The sequence below is a fragment of the Ictalurus furcatus genome, chromosome 18 (assembly GCF_023375685.1).
Source record: "Ictalurus furcatus strain D&B chromosome 18, Billie_1.0, whole genome shotgun sequence".
Taxonomy (NCBI): domain Eukaryota; kingdom Metazoa; phylum Chordata; class Actinopteri; order Siluriformes; family Ictaluridae; genus Ictalurus; species Ictalurus furcatus.
Genome location: NC_071272.1, coordinates 3,280,548 through 3,300,181, shown reverse-complemented (window position 1 = coordinate 3,300,181; position 19,634 = coordinate 3,280,548). Strand labels below are relative to the sequence as shown.

General features: G+C 40.7%; 1 protein-coding gene across 1 annotated transcript in view; it reads left to right on the top strand.

The window, feature by feature from the left end:
* The first annotated feature begins 964 nt into the window (after positions 1–964).
* The window catches only part of niban2a (niban apoptosis regulator 2a), a 38,127-nt gene continuing 19,457 nt past the window's right edge, over positions 965–19,634 (top strand). Inside the window, exons 1-5 of the mRNA XM_053648361.1 lie at positions 965–1,694; positions 9,097–9,227; positions 11,988–12,116; positions 12,364–12,469; positions 13,650–13,817. Of these exons, the coding sequence (XP_053504336.1) occupies positions 1,640–1,694; positions 9,097–9,227; positions 11,988–12,116; positions 12,364–12,469; positions 13,650–13,817 (589 nt within the window). The 5' untranslated portion in view covers positions 965–1,639. The remainder of the gene's footprint in view (positions 1,695–9,096; positions 9,228–11,987; positions 12,117–12,363; positions 12,470–13,649; positions 13,818–19,634) is intronic.

Here is a 19,634-nt window from a genome sequence, read left to right as displayed (position 1 = left end):
TCCGCAACACTTCCAGTCTTTTTGAATTTGTTAATAAGTTTGGCGACAGTGTCGTGTCTGATGTGCCCGCCTTGTTTCCTGTTAAAGTCCATCGCAACCTTGCGACGGCTTCCCGACCCAGCCACGATAATGATTTCAATACTTTTGTATGAAAAATTAGTATGAAACGTTTGGAAATTCTTGGAAGACATTTTGCCAAGAGTGTTAAATTTCCCCCAATGTATGGAGACTTTTGGAACACCCTGTAGTTAGCACGTGAAGAAGACGGTTGTTGGTTTGTTTGTTTTTTTAAGTGTTTTTGATACCTTTGGTCTTCCATAGCAGTAGTGCTGTTGCTCTGTCCTGCTTCTCCAATGATGCTGATGGCTCAAAGCCAGATAATTATGGGATGGTAGAGAGATGGTTAGATGTTTTCCGATTAACAAGCTGGTTATATTGACACATAATATACATTTAAAAAAAAAACAAAAAAAACCCTCATTTAGAAATGAGATGGTGATTTTAGTAACGACCTAAACTTAATTCGTTGTTCATTCGCTTTAGAATTAAATATTTCGATTATAGTGTAGTATAAATCTTTTCTATTAAAAAAAAATAATTTAAAAAATCAATAGCGTTTTAAGCCACATTTGTCCACCAGAGGTCAGTATCTTATTTCCAAAACACGCTTATACGCCATCTAACTAAATAGCCTACCTTTATCTTTAAATCCAATTAAAACTGTTTGCTTAACCCATGCAGTGAATCCATCTATGAGTCAGTTTTGTTTCTGAAAACAAATAATCATTTAATATGTAAACTACACAAATCATATTTTTGTTTATGATGATGTTTTCCCAGATTCCAATTTCCAATTTTCAAAAACAGCTAGTATATAAAAATCCAATCATTCTTCCCAACGTCCAACTCGAAACATGCAGACACTTATTCTTACAAATAAATACAAAAAGCAGGGTGGCTAAAAACTAAAGAAAGAAAGAAATTAAAAAATTAGGGCGTTCCCTTCCGCTTACTGCGTTCCAACCTTAAGCCACGCCTACCCACCAGCCGCAGGTTAACCATAGGGTTGCCAGGTTGATATTATTGAAATTTGGGTGGTTTCTAATAACATTTCTAATAACTTTTTTTTCTGATAACATTTTCTAATAACATTTGTACTGTGTAAATTGTCCTTGTGAGCACGAGTTTGCTGGAAGTTAACAGAATGTGAGAGTTGCTTTATGTTGAATGAGATTTAAATCACTACTGGAGTGAGTTAGAGTGAAAAGACAAATATATGGCAACCCTGTTGAACACGTTAGACTAGTCTGGACGCTCTTGGAGAGAGAGTGAGTGTGTATGAGAGATAGAGAGAGCTCAGTTGTAATTATCAGCACTGCGTGTTCAACACCACCTTTCCCATTCCTCTCTAGTGAAAGAAGAGGCTGTTGATTTCGGCTACATTTCATCACACACCTGTTGGAGTTTACTGATCTGTAGTGTCTGGTGTGGTCTCATGGAAGGCGCAGAGGAGAAAACGCGCAGATATATTTTGAGTTTTTGAGTAGTTTCTAATATTAATCCACATTTTTTTTCCTCTTATTGCAAGGACTAGTTTCTCTGGATCTTTTTCCCTTTTTTTGGTAATAGTATCTCCACCATGGGGGATGTAGTTTCTACTCACCTGGACGAGGGAAGGCGACAGGTAATTACAGGTAAGACTCTCTCTCTCTCTCTCTCTCTCTCACACACACACACACACACACACACACACACACTCTCACACACTCTCTTACAGGTGGATGCTGTTCTTGGGTCATCAGAGGTATTCCACTCTGAGGAGTAGGAGATAAATATAAATACACACACACACACACACCATGAAACAGTCCTGGTAATTATATGGGAAATGCCTCTCTATCAAATGCCATCAATTTACTAAAATCCCAGAAATAAAGGTACTAAATTATACTTTTCTTCTTCTTTTTCTTCTTCTTCTTCTTCTTATCGCTGGTGTCATACCATCAAGGGTCCAATCTTTTTACTCTCAGCATTCTCATTCACCTGGAAAGAAGAATATAGAAGGTACATAATTGGCCCTTAAGGACCACTGATTCGCCTCTGAAGCAGTTCTCTAAAAGCTAATTAAAGCTACACTACACGCACCTTCCCAGATACACACTAAAGCTACAGCAGATACGTCCTTCATGGCACCTTCCAAACAATAAATTAAAAAAAAAACAAAAAAAACTAGTACACTTTGGTACCATTATTTCTGTAGATTCTGTAAAGATGGTTTTAAACACATACGGTATCAGGGGTGAGTTTTAAGTTTACCCACCAGTACTGCCTTTAATCCCGTCTGATTCTTGCTTTACAGTCGCTTATGTCTTGCCCCATTGATGCAAAAACACCACCAACTTTCTCCCTGGGTTTACGAGTTTGTCTATCCGAGTGTCCTCATGATTAATCATACTACCTTTTATTATTGTTAAGTGTGTATTGTGGAATAACACGACTCTCTAATCTGTCGCTGGACTTTTTTTTGCTCTGTGATTTAGTATTTATATCACTCGTGTATACTAGCACTTAATCCAGCTATTGTGGTTAGTTGCTACTCCCTCTCTTGTTTATACACTCGCATAATTCTGCACTTGTGTTGAGTGGAAGTGAATTCTGCCTCACTTGTAAAAACCCACTGAATAAAAGCCTTTGGCAGATGAATATACTCGAATGAATGAACACGATATTCCAAAGATCCAGAACGTTACTGTTTGGGTCCTGGAAGGTGTGAACAGTATGAATAAGGAGTATACAGTGGAGCATGATCAGAGATGTCCATACTTCAAATGGCCTTTAAAAACTCTGTGGTCAATTTTAAATTGGTACTGATCCTTAAAGTAACCCTAACCCCCTAACCCGTAACCCTTAAAGTAAAGGCGAAAAATGTTTTGAGGTGTGTTTTAATCTGTGAGCAATTCTGGTGCTGATGTGTCGGTTAGTGCTTATTATTTAGTAGTCGCGTTATTCCCGTGAGAAGTTTGTGGTTTGGCACAGGAGGACGTTACAAGCGGAGTGGCACTGGTGTTTAATACGACCAAGAGTTTCAATGATTCCAAGCACCGGGTTTTAATATTAGCTCGTAAAAACAAAAGAGCAGGAGATTGCTTTCTCACCCACTATACTGTCCCGTAACATTCGACGCCATAATACTGAGAAGTCCAATTTTTCTCCTAAAGCACTGCTGCATCACTCTTATTAGGTAGGGATGAAGTGAGGATTAAATCCCGCCATCACTACTATCAGCAGGTAGTCAGACAGCATTGTGGGTAATGGAGATGAATGTTTTTAAAATAGTGGAAAGAATCTTAATTCTAAAGAATTTCATTATGTAGACTTTCGTTATAAAATAAATTGAAGGTCACGTGTTCATTATAAACATTTATATTCAAGTCACTCTGGATTATTATTATTTTTTTTTTCCATTCACCTAACATCAAAAGGTGTCCTTTTGTGGATTGAATTAAGGTCTTGTACGGTATAATACCACAATTCTTCAGAACGCATGTAAAATCTTTTACCCGACTCAAAACTTTGACATCCTATAAACCCCTGTGAAGTGAACTTGAGCTTGTGTTTTTAAATGTCTCACTAGAATTGATGCTAATATGACTGTTAGCATGATTGCTAATATGATCTTTGAAACCAATTGGTTAGAATGCAGAGCGGTGTGTTTAAGGTCTATCGAGTCTCACAGGTGTCCGTCTGAACCCCCGCGTGTACAGGCATGTTTTAGTGAGCTCCTTGACTGAGGGGGTAAATTGGCAAGAACTTCAGGTTTTACACATCCGAGTTTCAGTGATGTGGCTGCTGTGAAGTGTACACTAGTTTTGAAGTTGATGTTCTAGCAACTTCTTAGTGTTGACGAGGAAGCTTAAAGAATGCATGAGATGAGACACAGGAGATGAGACACAGGAAATGAGACCAATGAAATGTGCTCAAGCTGTGTTTTTCTGGGTTCTCTGATGGTTATGTGTGTTTAGAACAGTGGCAGCGAGTGTCTGCTCTCTCTCTCGCTCGCTCTCTCGCTCTCTCTCTCTCTCTCTCGTCAAAAATAGCATGTTATTCTTTCCACAAACATTTGTTGTCAGCCCCAAAATTCACGAGTACAGTAGAACCTTCTAGCACAGATGTATTGCTTTGTTTGTGTGTATTATATTGACTGACTCTCCAGGCAGGACCAATGTCCAGAGGCTAAACTTTGACCTCACTGATGCATTACTAATTCAGAAGCGATTTCGTTATATATTTTAAACATCTAGAAAGTGATTATTTATTTATTTATTTTTTTCCTGGCTGTCAAGAAAAGTCATTCCGATATCGCTTGGAGAGCACCAGCCTGTAAGAATTCTGGGAATGCCTCAGGAAGACGTGTGTCTAGAACCTTAGCTGGAAATTTGACATCAGCTCGGCGTTACGCGTACAAGTGCACACTCATTAGCTCCCGATCAGTCCCCGAATGCCGCTCTTGCACCGACATATCCTATTACTGTAAATCAGTAGAAAGTTCTTCTGACTGAACAGCTCTAGCCTACGAGGAAACTTCTCTGATGGGCGTGGTCTTTTCCGGGATAACGATGAACTATTAATTGATTGTATCCAGCTGTCATATCCAGTAGCTGCAACTGAATTAGATGACACACTAACAGCGATATATAAGCTAAACGCAACAGTTTAAAATTTTTTATTATTATTATTTATTGAATTGACATTACAGATTTATTTCTGCAGTTAGGGAGGAGATTGTGATGGTTTTGGGTAAATCGTTGAATGTTTCCATCAGAGCAGAGGGATAATAATCAGTACTCGATACTCAGGGACTGGACTGACGCATACACACACTCGTACTGAACGGAAAACCATCCCACTCTCCTTGCAATTTTTGCACCGTTCTGTACTGACTACTGGTACTGCTGTACTTTTGCTGCTACTGTACTTCTAAAACTATTATGTTTAATTTCTTGTCGCTATTATACACTATAGCTGGCTGCTACCGCAAGAACTGCTATGTCCACGTATGGTATAAGCTAATCTGCTGAATACTATGTTATAGTATGTTTATGTTTATATTCACAGCATTTTTTTACAAAATTATTTTGTTATTCTTTTGTCCTGTTTTAGTAGTACTGTACTGTCTTGTGCTTTTTGCACACGTTTGCACATGAACTTTATGTATAACGGGTTTTACGTAGCACCGTGGTCCTGGAAGGATGGATCGGTTGGATGTACGCTAGGTCGGTAGGTTAAAAGGCCTCTTTAACACCGGAAATTCCAACCAGGACTTGCGGGTAACCCTCATACACTGAACTCATTAGAGCAGCGTGCCTATAGACAGAGAGTGAAGGAAAGCAGGTATGGACATGCCCCTGAAGCTAGTATGGTAACACGACATATGCAACAGTGAGCTCTTTACTATTTCTCTCTTGTTCGCCCAGCCCTCTCTGAGTATAAATCTGTGCTGTTCCACTGGGGTGGGGGAATTAATCGTACACCGATCAGCCATAACATTAAAACCACCTGCCGAATATTGTGTATCTCTACAAGACATGTAAAGGGTTGCTGTAGTGTCTGGCTACAAAACATTTGCAGCAGATCCTTCAAGTCCTGTAAGTTGCGAGGTGCGGCCTCCGTGGATCGGACTTGTTTGTCCAGCACGTCCAACAGATTCTGGATCGGATTGAGATCTGGGGAATTTGGAGGCCGAATCAACACCTTGAACTCTTTGTCAAGTTCCTCAGATCATTCCTGAACAATGTTTGCAGTGTGGCAGGGAGCGTTATCCTGCTGAAAGAGGACACTGACATTAGGGAATACCGTTGCCATGAAGGGATGCACTTGGCCTGCAGCAATGTTTAGGTAGGTGGTACGTGTCAGAATAACATCCACATGAATGCCAGGACCCAAGGTTTCCTAGCAAAACACTGCTCAGCGCATCACACTTCCTCCGCCGTCTTGTCTTCTTCCCATAGTGCATCCTGGCGCCACACACACACCCACGGCTATACACACAATGTAAAAGAAAACGTGATTCATCAGACCAGCCCACCTTCTTCCATTGCTCCATGGGCCAGTTTTGATGCTCGTGAACATCGTAGACGCTTTCGACATTGAACAGGGGTCAGGTTGGGACGCTCTGACCGGTCTGCCGCTACGCAGTCCCATACACCACAAGCTGCGATGCACTGTGTGTTCTGACAGGTTTCTATCACACCACATTAAAGTTTTCAGCAATTTGTGCTACAGTAGCTCTTCTATTGTTTTTTTTAAAGCTCTATCTCAGTCATGCTTGCTTTTTCATTACACATCTGTGGCACTCACTAAATCTGTGTGTGAGAGCAGATGAGTGAAATTGTGCTGACTCAGAGTGCAGGTATGAGGGAGAGCAGGTCGGTCATCCCTTTCTATAATGAAGTTAATGGAGCGGGACGGAGCACACATGTTAGAAGGTCTGTATTTGTTATTGAAGCGCATCCCCTAGAGAGGTAATGACGCAGTGGGCAGCTGAATCAGCACACCCACACACACTGGTATGAAAGTGTCTGGTCAATATCTAGGGAGCTTGAGTAAAGTGAGTAATTCATTTGGCTATTAATGAGCATTTTTTTACACCTCCAGCAGTACCGACCTTAGGTAGACCTTAGAAAGAGCTTGGGTTGACCTGACGTTCAGTGGCAAGGAGTACAAGTGGGTGGCAAGAGCAAATTTTTAATGCCACGATAATGGAAAAATCATGGACGTTAACAGCATACACAATTCACAGCATACACAATTCCTGCAATTATACAGTGGAGTAGTTGTTGGTACCAGAGAGGCTGGTCTGAGTATTTCAGAAACTGCTGATCTTCTGGGATTTTCACACACAACTAGAGTTTACCCAGTATGGTGCAAAAAAAAAAAAACATCCTGTGAGTGGAAGGTCTGTGGAGTGAAACACCTTGTTGATGACCGAGATCTGAGAAGAATGGCCAGACTGGCCTGAGCTGACAGGAAGTCTATAGTCATTCATATAACCACACTTTATAATCATGGTGAGCAGAAAAGCATCTCAGAATGCCTAACGTAGCGTACCATGAGGCGGCTTGGCTACCACAGTAGAAGACCACGTGGGTTTCCAGACCTGTCAGGAATTTAATGCTACAGTGCCCACTTGACTGAAAGGATCAGAGCCTCAAGGTCTGAGATGCTTTTCTGCTCACGTAATGTAATGCTGAGCGATGTTACCATGATGCATGCAGCTTACTCCTCTGGATCAACTGGATCGAAGTCCTGTGCGTATTGGCTTTGTTTCATTTTCCACCTCGTGGGTTTGCCGGCTTCGAGAGAAGAGATGTTTTGTAAACCCTCTTTCCGCTAAGTTTTCAAATGCATGACGACCTGCGTCCGGAGAGGAATTATGACTCACACACACACACACACACACACATACATACACACACAAATAAGTGTTTTCAATATAAATCTTTAGTAAAGTCTACAATACCCTAGGTGTGTGTGTGTGTGTGTGTGTGTGTGTGTGTGTGTGGTGAGGAGACAGATCCTACACTTGAGTGTTTTGGTTCACATGTATTGCGCAATCCATTACTTAATTGTTTCCTAAAATACAGAACAATAAAATGTTTAGATTAGTGCACTGTAATGAAATGGAGGATAAAGGATGTTACTGTATGAGTCACCATGTGCACACACACTCACACTCTCTCTCTCACACACACACACAGACTTCCTTCTCTTCCTCTGCTAACAATCGATTCCTTCCTGCTGTTGAACACACACACACACACACACCAGCTGACTAGTCCACCTTTTGCAAACCAGAACATTCTTCAAGCCATGATTAGGCTCTGAGCCACATCCAAACATGGACATTTCTGCAGTAATCTGTGAGAAATGTTAGGCTTGTTTCTGCCATTACGAGTTACAGTGAAGTGAACTGCACCACATCAAACAAGGCAGACTCATGCCCTGCTTCATGCCTGTATTTGAATATAAATTGCTTTTCGCAGTTATATAAGTGCCACACCAAACATGCAAATATTAGTCTATTACTCCCTTCAGGCATTTACTTTGCCTCACTGCCTAGAGACTTAACCATGTCTCTCGTCTTCATACGTCTCGTGACACCGTCTGTGATCCTGGGTTTCGAATCCCAGTCAACCCCGAAAGCTTGTTCTGGAGATAATCGAAAAGCCACCGAAGTGTTTACATTTTAACCCTTCTCAAGAAATCCACATGTCGTTTGTTTTTAATCATATGACCCAATTCCTGTCCTTGTTAAGCCCGTCCTTGTTCATGTACATGGCTTGCATTTGCATAGCAGAGTATGATTGGCTCGTGTGTCTTACGACACGATAACACCTTTCACGTCTCGCGTTCAGTGCCGGCTCTGTACTGATTTTCTAAAGTGATCTCCTCCTTTTGCTCTGTTCTGTCTCCCTGGTTGTTAGTTTTATCATCTCCTGATGACAGATCAAAGTCAGCCCACCCCCACCCCTTATTTATTTATTTATTTATTTATTTAGGTTCCTGAACATGAGAACAGCTCTATCTGAACAGGTTTTTTTTTTTTCTTTCTTTATATACCTTTGATGATCGGTGTGTAGAGTTTGTCTGAAGACAGTGCTAGGACGTATACATGTACAGAAAGACACACACACACACACACGCACTCACTCATCATTGTAATGCCTGTGTGACTGTCAATAGGCCCTCTTCCATGCTTCATGCCTGTCACACTACGGATCTACTGTATGTGTGCAGCCAAAACAAATGCTTTGTGTTTGAGGGATCACATGTCTTATTTTGTCTAATTGTTCTAAAAAGAAGTTAGAAGATAAATGAATCATAAAAATAAATAAATAAATAAAAGAATGCACCCTGGCCTGGACTTTATATTCTTTACCTACAATACGCAGTCGCTAACGTACGCACCTGCGTTCTGATCGAAAACTTCAGCCTGTGGTTTGGTTCCAACTTTTGTTCTTATTCAGCCCACTAAAAGATGTGTGTGTGTGTGTGTGTGTGTGTGTGTGTGTGTGTGTGTTTGTGTGTGCATTCCAGCTCATACCAAAAAGGTGATGACCGAGTTCCGTAAGGTGTACGGTCAGCAGTATGCAGTGGCTCTTTTTAACAGCGTCCGCTTCGAGATCGAGGGAGGAGGGAACGTACAGGCCCAGCTCTTACACCGCAAGGTAACTTCCTCGTCTGCCCTTTTCACCTTTCTTTGAATAAACTTTTTCCTTGGCTCTTTATATCTGATTACTCTTCTGATTCTCGGGTTCATTTTCATTCCTTGTATTCGGTGCCTTTTTGAAGCTCGGGAAATTCGTAACGAATGTGTTAATGCCTTTTATTGTGCGAGCATTTTTTTTTATTTTTTTTTTCCTGAATCCATATTTTTTTAGTTCATATAGTATATATTCTATTTTTCAAAATATATTACTGGTGTGAAAAGAACATGTACATGCATGAATACCACTGTGTTCGGAAGCAGAGCTTTAACAAGGTGGAATATAACGGCGTGAAAGAATAGCGGTGGTAGAATTAATAGTTAATGTTGAATATATTTTTTTTAATATATAGCTGTTTATTTCCTGTGTAATTTGACTAACTGGAATGGAATGATATCAGATTAACCTGGATTTGTTTCTTAAATGAAATGTGCTACATATTAACAAAGGGGTGGGGTCCAATTATTTAATGAAATACAGTTAAATAACTTTTATTTTTATTTTAAACATATTTTTAAACTTTTAAGCTTAGAGTTTAATTTAAGTTTAAATTAAGAATGTGGCAGAGTACCACTGGCCATTTGGGACACTGTATATGTACTGTTCTGTATGTATGTATGTATGTATACACTTACAAAAAAAAAAAAAACGGGCATAAAATACATATACTAATGCATTGTTTTTATATATAATCAAATGACTATGACTTTCGAAAATGTACCAAATACAGCTAATAACTAATTTGCACCATCTTCACTGGTACATTTTGTTGCTAGGGGTTTAGATTCTATGCAGTGGTGCTTGAAAGTATGTGAGACCTTTAGACTTTTCTGTATATCTGCATAAGATCCTTATCCCATCTGTGAAACATGGTGGTGGTAGTATCAGGGTTCGGGGCTGTTTCGCTGCATCTTGGCCAGGACGGCTTGCCATCATTGATGGAACAATGACTTCTGAATTAAAGCAGTGAATCCTAAAGGAAAATGTCAGAACATCTGTCCATGAACTGAATCTCAGGAGAAAGTGGGTCATGCAGCAAGACAACGATCTTAAGCACACAAGTCGTTCTATCAAAGAATGGATAAAGACGAATAATGGTAATGTTTTGGAACGGCCAAGTCAAAGTCCTGACTTTAATCCAATAGAAATGTTGTGGAAGGACCTGAAGCAGGCAGTTCATGTGAGGAAACCCACCAACATCCCAGAGTTGAAGCTGTTCTGTACTGAGGAACGGGCTAAAATTCCTCCAAGCCGATGCGCAGGACTGATCGACACTTACCGGAAACGTTTAGTTGCAGTTATTGCTGCACAAGGGGATCACACCAGGTACTGAAAGCAAAGCTTCACATACTTTTGACAATCACAGATATGGAATATTGGATCGTTTTCCTCACTAAATAAACGACCAAGTATAATATTTTGTCACATTTGTTTAATCGGGTTCTCTTTCTTTACTTTGAGGACTTGTGTGAAAATCTGACAATGTTTTAGGTCACATTTATGCAGGAATATAGAAAATTCTAAGCTTTCAAGCACCACTATATCAGACTGCTCCTGTTTTTGGTTGGGGGCTTTTTTCCTCTCTGTAAAAATAACCCATTAAGAACCACATGGCTCTGTGGTCCCTTTTATCTTTGGTCAGCTAGTGGAGGGAAATTGGAGCAAGTTTCACACATGAATTAAATGGCCTGATCAAATAACATTTACACGTGTGCAGATGCACACGTCGGTGCCCCCGTCACCATAAGCCCCGAGTTCGCTAAGGTGTGACGTTCTGAAGTGTAAATTATGCCTAATTCGGTGTGCTGATCTGGTGAGTAAGTGCAAACTGCCTTTTTTTTTATTTTTTTTTTAGTATGGATAATTAAATCCCTGTGCATGAATCGCAGAGTCAGCAGTATGGCTAAACCTCCCTTATACATTTTTATAGGCGTGTGTGGTTTATTCATAGTAGCACAGGGTTAGTGGAAAGATGTCTGGAAAGCTAAAAAAGTACGGAAATTTAGATTTCACGTTCCCATTTCAATGATACACTTACTGACATTTTAAAATAAGCCAGACAACTGAACATGCAGTGTCTGATGGGGAAAATTTAGAGAAATCTACACATGGGGAGGGTCTCCTGAATTTTTGCAGTTTTGGATCTCTTCCAGTGTTAAAAATAAAAAAAAAAATAAAAAAAAATCCATGGGTCATTTATGATCCCAGAACAGATTTATTTTAAAAGTATAATCCAGCGTTCCAGCAAAAGTCTTGGCGACATTATGTAAACGGATACCATCATATCGATTGGTGGCGGATTTTTAATCCCTGAACTTCCCACCAAAACCAAAGCAGTTACACTGGGTTAAACACATTTCTACCAGCTTCCTCTGGCAGTTACTGAGCGTTCATCGCCATACAGAGAGCAACATTCAGTAACGCAGATCTGCTCAGTTTGCCCAGGTTCTGCTTTCGTCATCTCAAGTCATGGTTTTGAGCACCAGACATAAACAAAAGCACATCGAAATCGTACATAGCATACAATTTGTCTACCAGGCCTGCTGCCCATTTCTAATTATAGGCCACCCGGGGGGGAAAAACCCAAGACTTCATCTAGTTTGGTCTTTAGAATTTGAAAGAATGACATTCAGCCTCTTTTTTTTAATTTATTTATTTATTTTTTTATATAAAGAAAAAATATTATGAGATTATGAGGGGAAAAACATTTTTTTTCTTCAGGATCCACTTCAGGACAAGTCCATCTTCTCTGGAGACCTGTTTCAGTATTTGGACGAGAATAAGAAATGGAGGAACCGCTTCATCTACGTGGCCAACTCTTACAACATCAGCTTCTATGACAGCAGACTGGTGAGGAAACTCTTGCACTTCTAAATCAAACAAAACTAATTTAAAACCAGATCATTCATTTATATAGTTGTATTATTTTCCAGAGGTCACTAGGCCTAATATTATAGTAGTGTTACTGCTTATGTCCTTCCAGTTTCAGTTTGGAATAAAGTGCAGTTGCGTCATGCTACGTGGAGTCTAGATGACACTCTCGGCTGCAGACGTGCAGCCGCAGTGTGAAGCTAAACTTTATTATCTTCCTCCTCAGGCCTATGAAAGAGGCCTGCATCCCAGAGGAATCATCAATTGTGCTGGATACAAAGCCCTGACCTCCATGGATCAGTACCTGGACCTGCTGAACAGTTGCCTGCCTGGTGAGGGATGAGGAAGATATGTAGCTGAAATTGGAAAGCATACACTGATATGCCATAGCGCCTAAACAGAGCTGGGTGGATTTAGTGCTTCAAATTGAAATGTAATACAGTTGATTTGAACTAACTGGTTTTATACGGAGTAATCTTGAACCAGTTTCAACACGGGTACCACATAACCATACATCAATACAGGTTTCATTTCATTCTTAAAACTGTCATCGAAAAATATAATCAAATACGTATGGTGGTCAATTGGATGTAATTAAATGGTATTTCGTCACTAAACGATCAGACAATATGCATTTGTATAAAATGCCACTTAAGGTCAAAACTACCCAAAATGTCCGAATCCTGATATCCAAATATCCAAAGTTCATTTTTATGCCATCTATATCTAGGAAATGTATTTACCTGGACTAGATAATATCAAGTTTTTGGAAATGCGCTTTAAAACAATATCATTAAACATGGAGAGATTTTAAAATGCCTATTGAGCTTCTCTCTTGGGGGGAAAATCTGAAACACGATTAATGACGTGAAATTGAGTATCTTGTGGAAGTAGGAAGGAATCCAAAAAAGGTGAAAATTGCTAGGCTAAATCAGTATTTTTGCCTGACTTTAATAGAAAAACACATTCTCTGCCCTTAACTAGCTAAACATTTAGCTCTATCCCATTGCTATCGACTCTTAATAGCTAGCTAGGATTAGCTGAGTTGCTATAAGTCTTTTAGAATGAGAGGGATTCAGTCATTTAGAGGCCAGTCCAACCAAAAAAAAACAACCAAAAACATAAGATCGAGAGAGCAGACAATGTTAACATAGGACCTTGCACTAACAAACAAGCCTGTCTTGATATCCTGTACATGAAAACCACAAACAGCACTGGAGCTAATTCAACAGTCAATGATCAGGTGTCGTAGACGTGATTTCAAGAAGTGGTGGAAATAGTGGATCAAAGTTAGGTTCGTCTGGTGCGAGTTTAAATTGGCTTTTATCCAAAGTGGCTTAAAATGGAGACAGGATACAAGTGAGGATTTACAGGTCCAATGGTGGTGACTTGGCAGTGCTGGGATTTGAACTTGCTACCCTTTGATCAGTAGCCCAAAGCCTTAACCACTGAGCCACCACTTCCTGTTTAGCCATCCAGCCTAACATGTTGTGCATTCTGCTTGGACTTTAGACTCCAAGGCGAAACCGGAAAGTTCCCAGTTTCTGAAATTTGCCTCCAGCTTTCTGCTGATCTTGTGGCACCCCTACGCTCGCCATCACTACTTCAGTGTGAGGACGGAGAAAGAGCAGACGAAGTGGCTTGCCGTTTTCCAGGACTGCATCAGACACGCCAACAATGGTGAGTTACCGTTCATTCACTATTAGCTCCTAAAAACAAGAGCAAGAGCTGCTTTTCCTACTCGCCATTTTCCACCAACGTTCAATGTAGAAGTAGTGCAGACAGCTGGACTCGAACTTCCCAGAATGCAATGCTGCTCTACGACACACACGTACCGAGTTAGAGTAGAAACTCGGCCCGGCTAGTTTGTGATCTTCGAGATGACGTTCACGATGGCTTTAGCGTGAAAGTCAAATCTTTTGGATCCTGATCTTGTTGAGCAGAGTGTACAGATGAGGAGGTAAGAACGCTGGACACACTGAAGAACTAAAGCGCTGCTGCATCACTGTCTTATCTATTTTGAAAGGATTAAGCGAGGGCTAAATCCCACTGGCGCTACTATAATGTGGATGTGGGTAACGTAGGAAGCCAAAGTGAAAAGAGACCAAATCTTGGATTCCCTTGAAGATCTTATGCAAGTGATTGAGGTTGGATGTTTTACCATTTAAGGCCCTTAAAAGTTCCAGGTGTAAACGTTGTGCAGGAGGTCTCGGGTATAACGGGTATTGAATTTTATGTTTATTTATGGATGTATAAACACATTTGTCTCTCCAATCCACATTTGAGAATCAACCCCCCACCCCACCCCACCCCCCTTTCAAACCCAAATCCTCTATGCCCAACATAGAGTACTTCTAAAATACACGCATACGCTATATGGCCAAAAGTATGTGAACTCCTGACCATAACACTTGGATGTTCTTGTTGAACATCCCATTCCAGATTTAGTTCCTCATTTTGCTGCTATAATAACCGCCACTCTTCTGGGAAGGCTTTCCGCTAGATTTTGGAGCATCGATGTGGGGGTTTACCCATTGGGCCACGAGGACTCGAGAGCACTCAGCGTTCCAGTTCATCCCAAAGGTGTTCAGTGGGGTTGAGGTCAGGGTTCTGTGCCGTCCACGTGAGTTCTTCCACTCCGATCTTGGCAGGCCATGTCTTCACGGGGCTCGCTTTGTGCACAGTGACCTCATCATGCTGGAACATGTTTGGGGTCCTTTAATTCCAGTGAAGGAAATTGTAACGCTACGGCATACCAAGACATCTTACACGATTGTGCGTGAATACAAATGCCCCCCCCCCCCCCCCCCCCGACCCCAATAGGTGAAAATGGGGTCAACGTTTCAACATACTACATTCACATATAACTGCAGTGTCTGCTTCTTTCATCCACACCTTCATAGTATTTTCCTTTTGCCTTCTACCTCATTAATAATTGTCTACATCATCTCGTCATTTAGCATGCTACTCTGAGATTCCTCCAGCATACCTACTTATGCACTACTCTTACCAGACATCACTGTCACGGTTACACCCTCGTTAATCATCTCTGTTCGGCCTCAGTGCCATTGTTCAAAATATAAAGCAGGGTGAGTGGGTGTGTGTATACCTGTTTTGTGAAAGCCTGGATTCCTCTAATGTTATTCAATCCATAAGAGAGTGTGTGAAGGCTCAAAGGAATTTGTTTTGGGCGAATTGCACATGGTGATAACTCAAACAGGTTCTATTTATAGCAGTGGTTCTGTGTCTGCGCTCTAATTTAACGCACAGACTCGTTCGACAGTCGTTCACGGGTCGAATTAGGTGTATAGGTATGCAAACAAGTTTAACACGATACCCAAAGGAATCGGATAAGCGGCTTTGGGTTTTGAATTAGATTTCAGAGAGCGTGTCTTTCCCCTCTATCTCCCTGAAGCTGAGATTGTTTCGAGCTCAGTTGAACACTCTTGACTGTAGTCGTTCATTTGACGTTGCTACTAATATAGGTGGGAATCCTAGTTCGGGGACGGTTGTCGTCGTCTTATGTTTTTAGAGTGACATTTTTGTTTCGAATTCTTCAGACATGTACTTCCTTTGAACAGACACACCTTTTTGCTTTTGTTTGGCATTTGTGTGGTACTTAGTTAGCTTGGGGGGGGGGTTGATTGAACGGCCCGTTTTTGATGCTTTCCTTAAGTACTGATTATGTTGGATGCTACTGAGGACCAGCATGAAAGGGGAGATTTATTCACCGAGCTATATTAGCGTCAAAGTGTTTCGCATGAGCGTTTATCCAAGCAACAATTACCCATCAGGCACGTTGACATATTTGAAGGAATTTGAGCTTTTCCAAGCCATGCAAGGAAATGTGCCTTATGCAAAATGTGATTACGTTGCACGTGTCATACAGACTGTCGATAATTAATAAATAGTATTTTTATAACACTTGTACCCTTGCTCATTCAGGGGAGAATGGCCAGACTGGTTCCAGCTGCCGGGAAGGCTATAGCGACTCAAATAAATGTTCTGCAGGACTGCTCGAAAAGATCTTTCAAGCTTGAACGGTCTAATTTCAGTGAGCCTGTGCCCACGCTGTAGCCCATCCACCTCAATGTTCGGTGTGTTGTGCATTCTGAGATGCTTTTTTGCTCACCGTGGTTGTAAAAAGTGAGTAACTCTAGCCTAATATATAATTCATATCGCTATAGCTTGCGTCTCCCGTGGTCTTTCACTCGCACATATAAACATTTCTCTATGACAAAATGAAAGGATCTCTGGCACAGGTCAGTAATTAAGGCCTGAGTGCTACCTACACGTTTGCTGTAAATTAGAGCCTGGTTCTCTTCAAGCCTAGCGTTAGAACTCCTACAACTCCTTGCTTTTATCCCTTTAGTTTTTGTATGTTCCAGGTTAAAACCCTCAATTCCACTGTTAGTGTTCTACTTTCTCCGTCTGTCCCCTTTCTCTTTCTCATCCCGTCTCTGTGCACTTTCTCATCCCCGTCCCGACTAACATTCGCGTCTTAAAAGCTGCGCTCTCGTTACAGGAGCACCATCCATATGGTATACATCCGGACCCTCTTACAAGATCACGGATATTAGAGCACAAGCTCTGAGATGGCCCCGTTCCTTGCTGTGTAACTCTGATATTCTTTTAAGGCAAGACACTGCAGGTAGAAATGAAATTTTGATCATGTAAATGATTTTGTTTATAATGATGGATACATTGCATCTGGAACATGTCTTCTCTTTAACTGTAGTAATAAAAAGAGCTAAACTGAATAGCGGGGGGGGGGCTTATTGTACTGTTTTTGACCACTACATTGGATGAAACTTGGCAACTTTGGCATAAGAAGGCATAAACTCTGCTCACTTAGCATCGTGTCATGTCGTATATCGCTGAAACGCTCCCAGTGGGTTTTTTGTAAAATTCAGTTTTCTCTATGTTCAGAACCGTAAAACTCTTGCTTGTTTGAAATGTTGCAATTTATTCCTATCCCCAATTAGTAGGAGGATATTAGAGAAAATTCACAAATCATTTATTTATTTATTATTTATTTATTTTTTTATTATTTATTATTTCACAGTTGATTGATTACAGCATGTAGGGTTTATGTTTTATACTGAAGATTTTATACTGAAGGTGGGGGGGTGGGGGGGGGGTTCTATAATATACACTGAAAATATAATTAATGTATCCAAGTATTTAAATTTAGGGCAGATGTTCCATTTAAGTACAATAATATCCAAGTTTAACAAAAAGTGAATAGGCAATTAATAGCAGGTTTATGTTAAACTCATCAAATAGAAATATATGCATTTTACAAACGTAATTTATTGTAGTAATATGGATATTCATGTAAATATATTGAGCCATGAATTGTTTTTGGTTTTGTTTTGTTTTTTTTTTCTCCTTCTCCCCAGTGCAGTTCATGGTATGTTCTTGATTAAACAACACATTTCTATAAAAATCGTCCTCTTGAGGGCGTTTTCATAGTGAAATAAATATTATTTATAGAATTAAATGTAATTCTAACGGCAATACAAGACTAGTTGTTGTTGTTTTTTTTATGAAGTATGTAAATTTTAAAGAAAAACTGCTTGTAAGAATATAAGCTACCAACTGGCAACAATCACGTGTATAGTGTCCCGTCTCTATATGCCTCACTAGGAGCAATCAGATTGTGAATTAGAATGAATCAGATGATCAGGAATTGAATCCTAGTGTAGATCAGCACCTGAGCTGTGTACGTAAAAAATCATATTATTCATATTAGTCTGGCACAAACAACTTTATTTATTTATTTATTTATTTATTTATTTATTTTTTAAAGTGAGCTTTCCCAACATCCACCTTGGCCAGAACAGTGCACATCTGTTTCCTCCCAGCAGGAGGTTCACAGCGGACTCGACAACCATTTTCTATCATGTTGGATCTGCTGGTAGAAGTGATCGGATAGTCGTGTTCGTTTTCCGTGTGTGTGTGTGGGACGGCAGCTCTGTGGTATTTATGGTTCAGTGAAAGTAGTAATCGGGCTTATTCCAAACACCGAGTGTCACTTACCGCTACAGTAACCGTGTACCGCTAGACCTGGCATCATGAGGCGAGACTGTGTACAACTCCTGCTTTTTTTTTGTATTGTCGGAGGTAAAAGCTTAGGGCTGTGTTGCTCATCTTTAATTCAAAAAGCTTTTGTATGAGGCCGAGTGGATGAAAGAGCGCAGGGCTGTTGACATCAGGCCGCCTGACTGCTCGATAAAGACCGCGGAGAACTTTATCGTCATGCAGAGCAGCGGCTTAACGGGCAGTGTGGTTCACTTTTTGTTTGCGAGGAAGGCGATTCTGTAAACGGATGAGCACACGGGTTCAAACGGGCAAGGGGTCGCACTGGCGTACATATTAAATAAGCTTTTAGAATGAAACAATATACTTTTATTGAATGAAGTGTATAAAAATTTGGAAGAGGAGAGCATGTTTGCCTCGCACTTCCAAGGTTGGGGGTTTGAATCCCGCCTCCGCCCTGTGTGCGTGGATTTGCATGTTCTCCCCATGCTTCGGGGGGGTTTCCTCCCGGTACCCCAGTTTCCTCCCCCAGTCCAAAGACGTGCATTGTAGGCTGATTGACATCTCTTAAATCGACCGTAGTGTGTGATCGTGCCCTGAGATGGATTGGCACCCTGTCCAGAGTGTCCCCCGCCTTGTGCACCGAGTCCCCTGGGATGGGCTCGAGGTTCCCCCGTGACCCTGTGTAGGATAAGCGTTATGGAAACTGGATGGATGGAAGTTTATTGTCAACATCATCAGCTGTAACCCTTTACAAAATGAAAAACGTGAAAACAGACTTCATGTTAAAACCCATAATGAACTTTCTTTTACTTTCACACTATCCGTCGTGACCCAGATGAGGACGGGTTCCCTTCCGAGTCTGGTTCCTCTCAAGGTTTCTTCCTCGTATCATCTTAGCGAGGTTTTCCTCACCACCGGCTCACTCAATAGGGATAAATTCACACGTTTAAAATCTGTATAATGTGCTTATATGTTTCTGTAGAGCCGCTTTGACACGATGTCCATTGTTAAAAGCGCTACACAAATAAAATCGAATTGAAAAAGAAACACACAAAAAGCTAAATATAGTACACCAAACGAGCTGACACTGTTTTAAATACATGACTCTCTTGTTTAGGATTCTTTTTTTTTTTTTTTCTACATTCTCATTTTAGGGGAAATATAAGTGCTCTGCGACGCATCTTTCCACCATTTGACTCGTCCTTGTGTTTTAACAGTGCGATATTTTGTGACACTATTGCCTTGTTGTGTTACAATAGCAACCAGACGAGTCAGTTCCTGTTAAGCTGTCACTCCAGTTACACCCAGTAATGGCCTCATGGTGCGCAGGCCTGTTTTGGAGCTGATGCCTCATCAGTGGGTGTTTTTTTTTTTTTTATTCTCTCTGAACACGATGTTTTTGCAATCAAAGGCCATGTTAGTGGTGGTCCAAATTCCTGCTTTCATCCACTC